The sequence below is a fragment of the Chlamydotis macqueenii genome, chromosome 28, assembly GCF_036417535.1.
Source record: "Chlamydotis macqueenii isolate bChlMac1 chromosome 28, bChlMac1.mat, whole genome shotgun sequence".
Classification (NCBI taxonomy): domain Eukaryota; kingdom Metazoa; phylum Chordata; class Aves; order Otidiformes; family Otididae; genus Chlamydotis; species Chlamydotis macqueenii.
In genome coordinates, this window is record NC_141583.1 from 839,701 (window position 1) to 853,951 (window position 14,251).

The window sequence follows — 14,251 nt, forward strand, 5'->3', positions numbered from 1 at the left end:
GAAGAGCTGCAGCCAACCGGGGCTCGCGTGCTGGGCTCCAGATGTGCAGCACGCCCCTTCCAGATGTGGGTGCTCCCCTCTTCACCCTGCTGGAACCCAGGCCTTCATGGGTTCGCCAGGGGCTGCTCCCCAAAGCACCGGCGAGCGGATTTGGCACAAGGGCTCCGCTCCGTCCAGCCCTGGCTTTGCGCCCCCCGATGCCCCCTCCGCCACCCCGGGGCTGCGTGCGAAGCCACTGACCCCAGCCGGTGCCACGACAGTGGGGATGCAGGGCAGCCCCCCGCCCGCTCAGGGCCAGACCCTGGGGGCTGCGCTGGGTCTGGAGGGGCTTTGCCCCCTCCTGCCCGGCCGTGGAGCATCCTCAGGGCGGAGAGGGAGCGATGTTCTGAGCGCTCCCCCCTCGGCACAGGGCCGGCTCCCAGCCCCCCGCTCCATCCCTGCAGCCCAGCCGCGGTGCGGACACAGCCTGCGCCGTAACAAGGATGAGGAAGTGATTTTCCAAAGCCTTTGCCTTCCCGGGGACCCTGGCTGCGATCCGCAGCGACGCGCGGAAGGAATGCAGAGCACAGAGCCGGGCTGGCCAGCGGGGCAAAGGGCCCAGGGGCCTTTTGGTGCCCGTTTGTAAACGGTTTTGTGTTTTTCCTTTGTAAAGTTTTGCTGCTGTGTTTGTGGTGGGTGTAGAACCTTGAATAAATTAAAACCTCATGGACAGCACTGGTTTTCCTTTTGCTGGGGGTGGGTGGGGACTCAGTGGGGCTGCACCTGGCACCCATGGGGTGCTGGCGATGCTCTGCCTGTCCCCCTCTGCTCGGGGGTCCCACCCAGGCACCGCAGCCGTCGGTTTCCAGGAGGTTTAACCTCACCCCCCTGCTCCCTCAAAGAGAGGACCACAGAACCAGGACGGCTGGAAAAGACCTCGAGGTCAAGTCCAGCCATCAAACCTGGGGTTTGCTGTGGGGGTCATTTCCCTGACTCCAGCTTCTGAGATCCAGTGCTCACTCGAGCATCTGCATAAGGGGAAAAAAAAAAAAAAAAATCTCTCTCCATCCCTCCAGAAACAGCTGAGAGTGGCTGCACCACACTTGCACCCAGAGGCAGTGAAAGATCCCCTCCTTCACAAACACCCCTTTAAATTTGGAGCCGGCACGATGCTGTTCACAGGCATCCCAGCCTGCCTGCACCCATCCCCACCCGCATCACCGCCCCGCCCTGGGGGCTGCGCTGGCTCCTTCCCCACGGCGCCAACGCTCCCAGCCCCACGTCTGCGCTCGGTCACAGAGCGGGTACCAGCACCCCATGGCGGCTCTTGTACCGGAGTGTGGGCGGTGCCACCGGTGCGCGGGCACGTGGCCTCCCGCGGTACATCCCGTGGCAGATGGCAGCATGAGGACCGGTGGCACATGCCTGTCCCTCCTCGTCTGCCCCACAGCACACGCATGTTTCCTCCCACCTCCCCACACGGCACAGCGCATCCCTTCGCACCTCTTCACACGCGTCCCGTCACGTCTCACCGACAACGCATCTGTGTCCCCCACGGATCAGCCCCACCTGCATCAGCACCGGGGGCTCCCCTTCCAGGAGAGGACGCGCCCGTCTCGCTCTGTCACACAACCCGTCCCTTTGTTCCACTCTTTTGCAATTCCGGCTTTTTCTGGCACCAGTTCATCCCGTTCCCGGATTCGGAGGGAGATGTTTCACCACTGCTGTCCTTCCCAGCTCCTAGAAGCCCTAACGACTTGCGTGTGCTTTTGGCTGTGCTGATCCCACCAAGCATGGCCTTGGGCATCCTGGTGCACAGACCCCCAAGACACGCGGGGCTGAGCAGCCCACGCCAGGCACTGGAACCATCACGGGGTCCCTCCCAAGCGGCAGCATCCCCCGGGCACTGGAAGGCGGCAGCGATTGCCAATTCCTTTGATTATCATCGGGCAGCAATTACGGCTGCTGGGAAATGCCGCCTCCTAAGCCAGGTTTCCGGCACGCTAACGCGCCTGGATTTGTAATGTCGCCTTTGACTCGCTGGCTAGCAGTTAAGAAATGGATTGGGAGGGATGCTGCTCATGGATTTTGGAGAGGTGACCAGGGCTGTGGGATGCATTGGCCACCTCCCGCCAAACTCAACAGCCTCAGGGTGGGTACAAGAGCGATGAACAACATCCCCCATTGGGAAAAAGCCAGCATCATCCCACTGTAGACCCTCACCCAGTACCTTTCATGTAGTCCGAAAAAATTCCTCTTCCATCGTCTCCTCAGAGACCCCCCCCTAAACTCCACAGGATCGGCCCCGCTCCCGGGGAAACCCCTGCACCATCACCATCCGTGGATGCTGCCTTCCTGGAAATGTCTCTTTTGGCGTTTCCTTGTTTTGCCCTAACGAGTTCAGTGCGTCCCCTCCCTTGTTAACAGTGGGAGCAACCAGTTCCCGGAGCCAGGCAAGAAATCTCCGCCTGGGCGTGCTACGTAGCCTTGCACAATTCCTGGGGTTATCGCCCCGAAGCGAACTCGAGGGTGTCACAAATCGTAGCTCAGGAAGGGTATAAAAGAGACCTCACCTCCAGCACGCAGTCACTGCTCTTGCCCGCTCCTCTCCTCCCACGCACCGTCATCTGCAGAAGTCAGCCCCAGTACCGCTCGTTGGTAAGTAGACCTTTGCTGAACGGTGGCTTCAAGCGGGTTGGTAGGTACCGCTGGCACAAGCCCATCCCCACGGGGCAGCCGGAGCCTGGCTGGGGCTCCCGGAGGAGAGGGGAGTCCTTCTCCTCCGATGAGGTTTAATGTTTTGCTGCCTGTCCCTTCCTAGCAAGATGAAAACCGACCTGGAACATGCCTTGGAGTGCGTGGTCAACATCTACCACCAGTACGCTGTGAGGAATCCGCCCATAGATGACTACCTGAACAAGTTCGAGTTCTCGAAGCTGCTGAAGGAGACCGCCAAGCCCTTCCTCCACAACACCATGCCGGTAAGAACTGCACATGACCCCGCACTCGTAACGCTGGGGAGAGCTTGCAGGAGTGGTGGCCTCCTTGAGGCATGGGGGTGGCCAAGAGTCTCCCAAAGGGGAGGGCAGGGTTTTCTAGACTTTTCCTTGGTGGGCAAGCCTTGAGCCATAGAGATGGTCTAGGAGGGTGACTCCGAGTCCCGCTGTGCTTCAGGCTGACTTTTTCACGTTTGCCCTGTCACAGCCTAACACATCCGTCGATGACTACATAAGCAAGCTCTTTGCCAAAGCAGACCGCAACCATGATGGCCGCCTGAAGTTCACCGAGTTCCTGACCACCCTGAATCTTGTAGTCATTGATGCCCACAACAGGTCTCACGAGAGTGGCAGTGGCCATGACCACGGCCACGATCATGGCCATCACCATGGCCATGACCACGGCCACGATCACGGCCATGACCATGGCCACAGTCATGACCATGGCCACAGCCACGGCCCCCAAAAGTGAAGAGGTTCCCAGCGTAACCACTCCCATGGGGTTGTGCTCTTCCAGCAGCATCGTCCCTTCTGGTCGTCTGCAAGCATGAACAAACCTGTATCCAAAGCTTTGTCATCTGCTGCTGCCTATGGCATTGAAATAAAAACCTTTCTTCAAGCACAAAATGCATCTGTCTTGTGTCGTGTAGCCTCCAGAGAGGATGCAATATGCAGCCTGTGGGGAGTTAAATGCAGATTGTACCGGAGCAATGGGAAAGGAAAGGTGACATAGAATCACAGAATGGTTTGGGTGGGAAGGGACCTTCAAAGGCCACCCAGTCCAACCCCCCTGCAAGGAGCAGGGACATCTCCAACCAGATCAGGTTGCTCAGAGCCCCATCCAACCTGGCCTTGAACGTTTCCAGGGATGGAAACACGGTGGGGGACCCTGGTCCCTGCGGAGCGAGGAGCCAGGACAGCAGCCTTGTCCCAGCTGAGCAGCACAGGCTGCCTGGGCTCCACATCCCAAAGCACGCCAGACCCTGGCACGCTCCCTGCTTCCTTCCCGAGGTTCAGCACCCTCCCTGCACGGGGCAGCTGGCCCCAGCACCATTCGCTTCAGCTGACGGCACGGTGGGTAGCACCCCGTCACGCTGGGGAGGGGCTGGCTGTGTGAGAGCATCCTCAGCCCCGATTCTCCCGGCCTCTCTTCGCACCAGCTCCGGGACGTGCCATGGGCAAAGCATGGCTGTGGGCTGCTTTCCCAGGTGGCTGCTGACACCCAGCTTTGGTGCTGGGGCGCGTACAATCCCTTTGCAACCTGCAAAGCAACCCAGCGCTTATCCCACGAGCCCTGACACAACAAACAACGTCGAGGGGCTCCAGGGAGCCGCTGTTAACTCTGCACCGTAAAGTCTGATATTTTTGTCAGCGTGGGGCAGCAGCCCCTCAGGTCATAGCACGTTTACGAGCCACCCTGGGCTCCTGGGGACAGGATATACGAGTGGAAAACAGCTCCTGTGTCTTGCCAGCGACCCTCAGGCTCAGGAGGGTCCCACATTTCCAACACCAGCTGGAACCAGAAGCCGGTCCCATGGAAAGCCGAGCCACAGAAGGCAGCACAGGGTTATCGCGTGGTTATTTGCACACAGCAACACAGGCAATCACTCTCTGGCTCCAATTTTGCCATTGGGGAGCAGCCCCTGTCCCTCAGAGGCAGACATGGTTCAGTTCCCTACCCGGGTGTCATTTGGGCATCTGCCCTTGTAGGGCTGAGCGTCACGAGCCGCATTCCCTGTGGATTTTGGAGAACACGGCTGGGAAAGATGGCAATTCAGAGCTCATGGGTCTGTCTGCACGGGGGCTACGCAAGGGCACAGGGGAAAACCCAGCCTCAGCTGATGCTTTGCAAGGCCAGCTGCGGAATGAGGATGCAGTTTCGGATTGTCAACCGTCCCTAATGAGTGGGAAAACAAAAAAAAGCAATAAAGTGAGTCAGGGATACCAGAAAAAACTTGTGCAACTGTTCTTGGTACTGCCCCGGGACACGCAAGAAGCATCCTCAAACAGGAATAGTAGCCCTATTGTTTTTCTGTTCCTACCCTCTTCCTGGATTCTGTTGTCTTATTTTTAAATCCTTTCTAATCTCTTCATTCCTCTAGTACCTGTTCTGCTAATGCAAGATGGGTGGCATGGATGTGACTGTTGCAAAACACTTGCTAGTTAATGCTCCAGCCAGTGAAGACCCTGAGCTGAGATTTTCTTCTTGTTTTAGATTCAATTTCCTCCACAAAGTTCCTAGACCAAGAGGAAAGGTCTGGTACAAGTGATGTGAAAACAGGAAGTAGTGGAAAATACTCCAGGAACCAATTTGTTTGGAGGCAGATGCTGCCTTCATCTTTGCTGGTGGCTATTCAGTTGGTGTTGTAGAAAACAGATCTCATGAAAAACAACCAAGGGACAAAGTTATCCACATGACTCTGAAACAGCCCATCTTTCTTCTACACCAGCACGAGAGCATGAAAAATTTTCAGCACCCTGCAAACCTTAAAGTTTCAGCAACTTCGGCCAAGACAGATTTGCCCTTCACGCTCACGTTGAGGCGTGACGGTACATCCCGTGTTTTTACCATTCTTCGCCCATCACGCAAGCTGCTCAGCCCTGCCAGAGGTGACAGTGGGGTGGAAGGACAGCATTTCCAAAGCCCGGTGGGTGCAACCAGGAACTATGTGCAGAGGTATGAGATGGGGAGAGGTTCACGAGTTCCCACCTTGCAATTTCCAGGTACGGGAAATGCTAACTCAAGCTGTTGCTTGCACCAGGTGTGTCACCATCTCTGATGAAAGAGGACCTCAAACATGTATAAAAGGGCTCCCCAGGTTCTTAGATCACTGCAACAGACTTGTTTTCCACAAACCCTCCTTGGAGACAAGGGTAAGTAACACCGCAATGGTTCTTGCAGAAAATAAGATGGGGGAGAAGCGATTTTGAGTATCACTCCATGCCATGTTTGTTTTATTCTAGGGTGATGCTTTCTACTCAGGGCAGGGTAGGAGGTTGGTTTTGGCTACAAGACAAGTATAAATTGACAACATTTCTGTGCCATCTTTAGTGGAGGTGTAATTGTTTGTACTGGGAAGGAGAGCGCCCTTTGGGGCTGTCTCCTGCACCATAGCATCCAGCTGAGAGCAGGGTTTCTGCAGTAAAGAGGGTTTGCAGCCCAGAGAGGCAAGAGATTCACAGAGAGAGGAGAGGAGGTCAGGTAGAGGTGGGAAAGAAGCCGGTACCTGAACTGTGCTCCCTGCCTTAAAGTCATCCTTGCTGTACAGATCCGTGACTGCAGCCTGACGGGTTTGTCTAACTTGCTTGAAAAATGCCTCTGGGTCAGTAAGAACAAGCCGCTTTTTTTTTGGGTGAAGCTAAAATTAGAGGCAGTTGGATGATGATGTAAAACAGTGATACTCCTAAAACTACTTATTACACCCTGAGGGGCTGCCAAGAGCAACCAGGCATGCTGGACACTGCTGGCTTGCTCCTCATCCCTGGCGAGATGCAGCTCCTGGTGCAGAGCTGCTGCTCGGCTGGGGAGGTGCAGCTCAACCCACCTTGGGTTTCCTGGGACGGGGGCAGAGAGCATGGCATGGGATGCCCAACTTTTGATGCACCTCACAGCCCTGGGTTTTCTCCACACAGTTTCTGCAGGTACCTCAAGAGCTCAGCCATGTCTGCAAGCACCCAGCCCGAGACCCGCCAGTTCCCGGGAAACTGCAGCCTGGAAATGGCCCTCAAAGCCATTGTGGATGTCTACCACCGTTACAGCGTCCGGCAGGGCAAACTCGACCTCCTCAGCTTCAACGACTTCAAGACGCTGCTGAGTGAGCAGACACCAACCTTCCTGAAAGCTTGCGTGAGTGCTGACAGGAGCTGTGTGCTGCTCCCCAGAGCGATGCTCTCCTTGGGGGGCAAGCGGAAGGGATGAGGCTGAGGTTGCCTCCAGGGATGCTCCCGGGGGAATGGGGTGCGGTCCCCAGCAAGGGCTAACACGTGTCCGGTCCTCTCGTTGCAGGACAGGAACCGTCGCAACTACCTGAGCGAGCTCTTCAAAGAGACAGACTTAAACAAGGACAAAGAGCTGACTTTCGAGGAGTTCACCATCGTGCTGGCCAAGATTACCGACGACGCCCATCGCATCAGCCACGGGGAGGACCGCTGTACGCCAGACAAAGATTGAAATCCCCCTGCGTGCCCCATGGAAAACTCAGAGCATCGCTTATAGAAACCAGGCTCTGGCTGCTTTCTGTCTGCTTGGATCATTCATGCTTGTGAGACAATAAAGCATCACTTGAAGTTCACCGAGTCCTCCTTGTCTCAGCACTTCCTTTTGCATTCACCTCTCACAGATGGGAGGGCAGAGCCGTGGGATAAAGTCTTCCCTAAATCAGGCCCCCCCAAAACCCCATAAAGAAGCTTACGATCACGACGTGGTGGGTGGGGAAGAGCTGGATTGCTCAGTGTCCAGTCCAAGCTGAGGGCCACACTCACGGGCTAGGAGGGTATCAACGGCCAGAAGACCAGTGTTGGGTTTTAACCATCAGCTGCCACATGCTGCAGCTGTACTAGAGGTTTTGCTCCTGGCAGAGGAAGTTTTCTGCCTAGACTGGGGAGAGCACAGCCATTCCAGCTCAGGGAAGGTCCTCTTGGTTTGGCCATTCTCATCCAGCTTTTTCCCCTTGGCCATGCCAAGTGCGTCCTCTGGATGCAAGATCACCCATGAGCCGGAAAAATACGTTCATACCCATGAAAACAGCAGTTCGTAACAGAACTTTACCACAAGAACAAGCCGGGGTGCTCTTAGGAAAAAAACCACCCCCAGAGCTCATTATCTGTATACACAGCTTCCAGTCCGTGGGAAACACTGAGATTTAAAGATTTTCTCCATAAAACCCAATGAAAGCTCAAAATTCAGATGTTTCCCACACAGAGTGCTCCCTCCTGACCCTGCTGAATCACTCACTACCCAGCCAAGATGAAAACGCCTGGATGGTTTCTATCTCGGAGTTTTCCATGAGTAAAATATTCTCACCAAAACTGAGAGGCTCTAGCAGGGCACAAGGGTCTGGTCCCTGTCTGAGCCGGCTGGGAGATGCTTTGCAGCACCCACAAACCCATTTCTGGATGCTAAACACGCTGTGATCCAGCCCTTTTCCTCACTGAATGCTTGGGTACCACCAGCTGCCCCCGTACGAGAGCAACGCTTTGCATGTTGCTGCACAGGAAGAAAGGGCGAGTGCGACGGCCAGATCCAGCCCTGCAACCTGCCAGAGCTCCAGGAGGGCTCGGGGAGGGTCCAGGACCCTGGAGCAGCCGTCTTGTGCTTGTGTGGGTGGCAGAGCTGGTTCTCAGCTCCCTCTGGGCTGGACCAAGGTGCTGCCTGCCAAGCAGCTGCTTTTGAAGCTGTGTGGTGCAGCTGAGATGCAGAAAAGCTTTTGGCTCAAGCTAAATGCCTGGGAAACCCTTTCCCCTGTGGCTTCCAGATGGAAAAATCTCTAGGCTACCCCAGCTTCTGTGGTGGCTTGCTTGTGCCAGGTGGCAGCTGGAGCATCGCTGGTCTGGTTCTGCTCAGGAGCTGGGGCTCAGAGTGTGTCCCTTAGCTTCCCTGAGCTAAAACCACATCTAGCAACCAGAACACCTCCTATGCTGGTAGCAGCAACAAACCAGGTTGCCCAGAGAGGCGGTGGATGCCCCATCCCTGGAAACGTTCAAGGCCAGGTTGGCCAGGGCTCTGAGCAACCTGATCTGGTTGGAGATGTCCCTGCTTCTGGCAGGGTGGTTGGACTGGATGGGCTTTGAAGGTCCCTTCCAACCCTAACCATTCTATGATTCTAAACCCACAGTGCCCTCTCCCTGCCTCAGCCACCCGCTTGCCCGTAAATACGTATTTTGAAAGAGTTTTGCAACTGCTGTCAAGCATGGGGTGCCCTGCCAGGGCTCAGGTCCTCGGGGCACAACCAACCCCTGTCTCCTCGGACCAGCTTTCACCTCCCGTGGCCATCGGGCTGCTTCCCGCTCTTCCCTTGCTCAATCCCGGTGGCCTTGGGGCCAGGATCGTGGCTTGCTGCGGCCACTTTGGTGTGGCTTATGGGCGTGGCTGGGCAGGGAGGCTCCCACTGCAAGGAGACCTGGAAATCCAGGGAAAACGTTGTGCTAGTGCACATTCCCGTGACCCTAAGTGATACCCAGGCTCCCCGGTCACCTTAAAAACCAAACCTGGCAGGCACATGTGAGGGTCTACCCATCTTCCCTCTTTGGAGATCCCTGCCCCATCTCACACTCTGTAACCCCACCTCCAAGACGACAAAATGACCAAAAGTATGGTTTCCTGAAATTGCTGCAAAATTCTGCAATGAAGCGGATGGTCCCTGCCACCCTCATTGTGAAACGCTCCGGCCCTTCTCCAGCTGCTCTGTGCACGAAAATGCCCCTGTTGTGAAATGCTGTGCACCCTCGCCGACAATGGTCGGGGTCTGGGTGGCCACCGCGCGTGGAGCTGGGCTGCCTCCCCTGCATGGTGCTGCCCCGTGTCAGCTTCTCTGGAGCTCCTGGAGCTCGCCCCGGGCTGGTCCATGGCCCTGCTTTGACCTCCACTTTGTGTCTGAGATCAGTCTCACGTTTGGCAGGTTAAACAAACGCCCCGAACAAGTCAGCTGAATCAGCAGGCAGCGCGTTTTAGCGAAGCAGCACTGGAAAATCTCGTTTTGCTCCTCATCTCGGCTGCTCTGAGCCAAAACACTCACATTCAGTCTCTGCAGCACTGCAAAATAACAAAAAAAAGAAGCCACAAAGGGGAGGTCTAGTCCTAAAAAGTAAAAATACACCTTTCAGCCCCACCTGGGCTTCGCGGCTCGGAGCTGAGGAGAAGCCACCCTGGGCACAGGCTGTTGCTGACCTGAAGAGCTGAAATGACGTTCCTGGAGTCCTGTCAGACCAGGAACCCACCCCGGATTGTTTCCTTTTCACGAAGAGCTGCTTGCTGCAGGTGAGGGATGGTTCCGTTGGCACCAGCTCTGTCCCTGTCTCGCACAGCCAGCCCTGGCCACACTCTCGGTGTAAAGCAGGGGGACGGTGGGATGGGTTTGGGTGCATGGGACCAGGTCTACAAGAACAGGGATGCTACAGGGCCAAGCAGTGCTGGCTCACTGGAGAAGTGTAGGCACGATGCTGTGGGGGCCCCTTGCCCCATGGCATGAGAAGACATCGCTACAGAGGGGAATAAAATGTGTGAAACTGAAAAAGCTGAGAGGAATGGGCTTCTGTCGAGAGCTGACGGAGAACCGCAGCCCCAGTAGCCAGGTAGATGGGCTGAAGGGGACACGGCCATGCCCTGGCCACCTCCTTGCCACCCAGCCAGAGGATGTGACACACAGACCTTGCGGGAAAAGCCACAGAGACCCTTTTTAAGGAACTACTGTGGAGCCTTAAGCAATGCACAAGTATGTCGTGAAGATGGACTGGAACTGGATGAAACAGGGACATTTCACAACTGGTGGAGCAGCCAGGCTATAAGAGATGCTGCTCCTGGGACAGACCCAGTTCCCGACTGAGCAGACCTCGCTACTTCATCAAGATGAGCAAGGTGAGTCCGATGGGTATTCAAAATCTCCGTGCTCTTTTCCAGGCACCGGTTGGGCCATTGGAGGCACAGAGACTCTCGGGGAGCCTCTCCTCGCTGCGTGAGCTGCCGCCAGTCGCTGGCAGAGGATAACCATCTCCTCTCGGGCTCATCCAAGCACAACCAGCGAGGATGGAGGTCTCCTCCTGCAAATGGCTCTGACAACCAAAGGGGCTCCTGGACAGTATCTCACACTCAGTGCCTATATCTCTACAGAGGTTTCTGCAGGGCCGCCAGCTGTTTTGGGAGCCGTGCTCCCAGCAGCGCCTGGCGCTCGAGGGCAGCGGGTAAAATCAGCTCTCAGGCGTTACCGGTAGCTGTACAGCCCAGAACTGAAGCAGGCAAAGGCTGCAACCTCCCTCACTCCTTTATCTTGTAGATAAGAACAAACAGCTCAGATTTATCCCAAAAAAAGAGCGACTGAAAGCCAGGCTGCACCCCCATTTGGTGTGATGCAGGTGGCTGTACCAGAGCCTCTCGTTTACATCAGACTCCTCTGTCTGTTGTGGTTCCTGACATTATTCAGCGCAACCCTTTCTCTTCCAGACTTCCCAGACCCAGGAACCTCTCTCCGAGCTGGAGAAGGCCATGGATGTCATCATTGATGTCTTCCACCAGTATTCGAGACGGGAGGGGGACAGAGACACCCTGACCAAGAGGGAGCTGAAGCTCATGATTGAGAAGCAGTTGGTGAACTACCTGAAGGTGAGCGGGGTCAAAGCAGGGTTTCTCGTGATCCTCAGAGGGAGGGAGCTGGGCTGGACCCTGTTGCCCAAATACCCACAAGGGACTGGATTCAGCCCCTTCCCACTCTGCTCTCCTGCCCAGACCCTCCCTGTCCAACTGCCACTTTTCAAACACGCTCCATCAACACAGATGAGGGAAACCCATCCACTGCTGGGTGAACCTGCAGCCAGATCTTTACCCTCATCACCTGCAAAAATCAGGCTCATCTCACCTGAGGGCTCCTCCATCTAGCAGCCACGATGTCAGAAATATCAACCAAACCACCTTTTTTTTTTTAATTATAACTCACTTTTTTAAAGCAGAAGGTGAAGGGTTTTTAACGCAACGTGCTGAGGAGGAGGCTGACATAACACCGCTGCCGTAACCTCCGCGTTGCGCAATGTCCCGGTGGTGATGCCAGCTCTCGGATTGCTTTGTCACCATGGCTGAATCATTGCTGTACCAAAGCGCTGCGTGGTGACAGCACGAGAACCCCGTGAGGGTCCCGGCAAGGCTGGGGGGAGGCTTGAGCTGTGAAAACCAGGGCTTCACCATCACCCTGTCCCTCCCTTTGCAGCACGTGAAGAACAAGGCCACCATTGACGAAATCATGAAGGACCTTGACATCAACAAGGACGCGCAGATCAGCTTCTGTGAGATGATGCTGCTGGTCACCCGCGTGACCATCGCCACCCACGAGCACCTCCATGAAGTCGAGGACCAGCAACAGCAGCACAAACACCAGCACCAGCACCACCACTGAGGCGAGCCGTGCTCCCTGGCCAAACGCGCCCGTGCAGCCTCCGACTTCCCTCTCTCTCCATCCCTCTCCACCCACCTCTCCCTCCTTCCCTTCCTTCCGGTTTGATGGTTTTGCTGCCAAATAAAGATTTGCCTTGAGGCTGTCAGAGCTCCTCCCTGTGTCTGTGTGGGTTTTCCTCCAGGCGAGTCCCGCGCCTTGCCCTGTCCCAGAACGGTTTTAAACCAGGCAGACCCACCTTGGGGATGGGCTGGAGGTTCTCAGGGGTGAGGAGGATGTCAGGAGATGGAGGGATGGATGGGGGAGAGCAGGGTTCACTGCAGTAGGTGCTCACAGTGCTCCCTACAGCATAATGAGCTCCCTGGGTCAGGGAAACCAGTATAATTTGACAACTTTTTGCATTTCCAGCTAGAAAAAAAGCCCATTTTGGCCTGAAAACACTCTGCATGTCTCCTGGGACTGAGCCGTGGTGGTAGGCGAGAGCTGGGAGGAAGGAAGGGGATGGATGAGCACCCTTTTCTGGGGCACTTTTGCTCTGCGGGGCCTTGGCACGGGTCTGGAAGGGAGCTGTGAGGTCGATGCATCGCTTTTTAACGCTGCAGCCAGCAGCAAGGTCCCACTGCAGGGTTTTGTGCGGACAAGAACCACGAACAACCTCCACTCCTCACCCAGAGCATCCTGAGCTCGCACGGAGGAGATCTCCCTCGTTACCAGCTGCCTGTCATGCATGCTTACAGCCTGGCTACTGATTTGCAAATGCCTTTTTTGATTTCCTAAGGGTGAGTCAAAGCCCTGAAATCGCCCTGCCCTGTGAGGGAACCTGCCACAAGCTTCCCCAAACCAGCAGCGCTGAAGCAAGCCCCCCGGTTAACACAAGACCGCCGCAAGTTTGCTTCACCGCTGCCGGCCAGGTTGCTTCAGCTTCCTTCGGGGTCAATTTTGACATTTAAAGTGTCAAACCCTTCTTAAAAGGTAAAATCTGCTGCAGAAACCGGAGTCCACTCAAGCTCTGCCTGAGCCTGCACAGGGTGGCAGGTCCGCTCTGGAGACAGATCCTGCACCCCAACACCCAATCCTGCACCCCAACACTGGTCACACACCCCATCCTACAGCACTTTAGGGTCCCTGGAGGAGGTAACGGTACCACACCCAGGGGAGAGCGCAGAGCTGGTTCATTGTCACCACCCTGCCAGGGCAGAAGAATGTCACACCCAAGAACGGAGGTGTCCCCAGGGCTGGCCCATAAAGGGATGCCCCACTTTCAGGACAAGGGCAGTCAGGGTCCTGTTTGCAGCAGATCAGCTTTTCTGGAGCTCGGCACCCCACCAGCTGGTGGTCAGCCCCTTTCTCTGCAGCACAGGGATCTCCCTGTGCAGGGGCCAAGCACACAAATCCAGGTGCTGGGGGCACCCACAAGCCACCCTCAATCTTTCCCCCCATGATCCAGGCAGGAACCAGCCTTTAAGTTCACAGTGCTGACGCAATAGGATATTTGCCAACGTAGTGGGACTTTACGCTCCCCTGAAACTTGGGGTGCAGGGCTCCTCTTTTGTCACCTGTGGGGGCTGTTGGACCATCACACCCGAGGTCACAAAGAAGGAGCCACCACAGACCCAGAGCACAGGGGGATGAGGACACGGATGCAGGGCTGCGAGCAAGCAGAGGCTCACGTCGGGTCCTCCTGTGACAGCAGAGCTGTTCCCAAATCCGTACACATTCTTTTGCCCCAACAGAGCTCACAGCTCCCAACGAGAGGACACCTCAAAACAACGCAAGGAGGAAGGTGCTGGGTACACCCCAACCATCCTGCGTGGGATGCTCAGTCAGGCTGACAGGTGAGATGCTCAGCTGCCCTTTTGGGGATGTAGGTGGCACCCAGGTTCCTCCAGTCCCCCTGTTCCAGGAGCGGCTCTCCAGCAGCACGAAACAGGAGGTGTGCAGCCCCCAGCCCCACCTGCACCCCCAGGTTACAAAGCAGGATTCGGCCTTTCCAAGCTGAGGACCAGGCAATCTGCAGCAGGCTCCTGCTGCCACCTGGTGGCATGGGCCACCCAGGCTGCTGAGGCTGCTGAGGCCCCAGAGCAGCCTAGGAAACCCCACGGTCACACCCTGTACCATGGACCACAGCCGGAGCCCTGTCCTGTGACCCCCTGTTCATCACACCCCCTATTTCTACACCAC

At 56.2% G+C, this 14,251-nt stretch overlaps 3 protein-coding genes across 3 annotated transcripts; all 3 read left to right on the plus strand.

Moving 5' to 3' along the window:
- Positions 1–2,804: 2,804 nt before the first annotated feature.
- On the plus strand, positions 2,805–3,447 carry LOC104483935 (protein S100-A12-like). The gene is made up of 2 exons (XM_010125863.2): positions 2,805–2,960; positions 3,184–3,447. Exons 1-2 carry the CDS (start codon positions 2,805–2,807, stop codon positions 3,445–3,447), a joined length of 420 nt encoding a protein of 139 aa, XP_010124165.2.
- A 2,288-nt stretch (positions 3,448–5,735) lies between these two features.
- Positions 5,736–7,146, plus strand: LOC104483926 (protein S100-A7-like). Its single transcript, XM_010125852.2, has 3 exons — positions 5,736–5,849; positions 6,618–6,822; positions 6,982–7,146. Exons 2-3 carry the CDS (start codon positions 6,637–6,639, stop codon positions 7,144–7,146), a joined length of 351 nt encoding a protein of 116 aa, XP_010124154.1. The 5' UTR covers positions 5,736–5,849; positions 6,618–6,636.
- A 3,295-nt stretch (positions 7,147–10,441) lies between these two features.
- LOC104483917 (protein MRP-126-like) lies at positions 10,442–12,225 on the plus strand. The gene is made up of 3 exons (XM_010125842.2): positions 10,442–10,548; positions 11,131–11,289; positions 11,888–12,225. Exons 1-3 carry the CDS (start codon positions 10,540–10,542, stop codon positions 12,071–12,073), a joined length of 354 nt encoding a protein of 117 aa, XP_010124144.1. The 5' UTR covers positions 10,442–10,539; the 3' UTR covers positions 12,074–12,225.
- The last annotated feature ends 2,026 nt before the right edge of the window (positions 12,226–14,251 follow it).

Excerpts from the sequence above, each read along its gene's own strand:
- LOC104483935 (XM_010125863.2), top strand. The coding sequence starts at position 2,805 with ATGAAAACCGACCTGGAACATGCCTTGGAGTGCGTGGTCAACATCTAC. Across the intron at positions 2,961-3,183 it reads TCCTCCACAACACCATGCCG|CCTAACACATCCGTCGATGA; the intron begins GTAAGAACTGCA and ends GCCCTGTCACAG.
- LOC104483926 (XM_010125852.2), top strand. The coding sequence starts at position 6,637 with ATGTCTGCAAGCACCCAGCCCGAGACCCGCCAGTTCCCGGGAAACTGC. Across the intron at positions 6,823-6,981 it reads CAACCTTCCTGAAAGCTTGC|GACAGGAACCGTCGCAACTA; the intron begins GTGAGTGCTGAC and ends CTCTCGTTGCAG.
- LOC104483917 (XM_010125842.2), top strand. Across the intron at positions 11,290-11,887 it reads AGTTGGTGAACTACCTGAAG|CACGTGAAGAACAAGGCCAC; the intron begins GTGAGCGGGGTC and ends CTCCCTTTGCAG.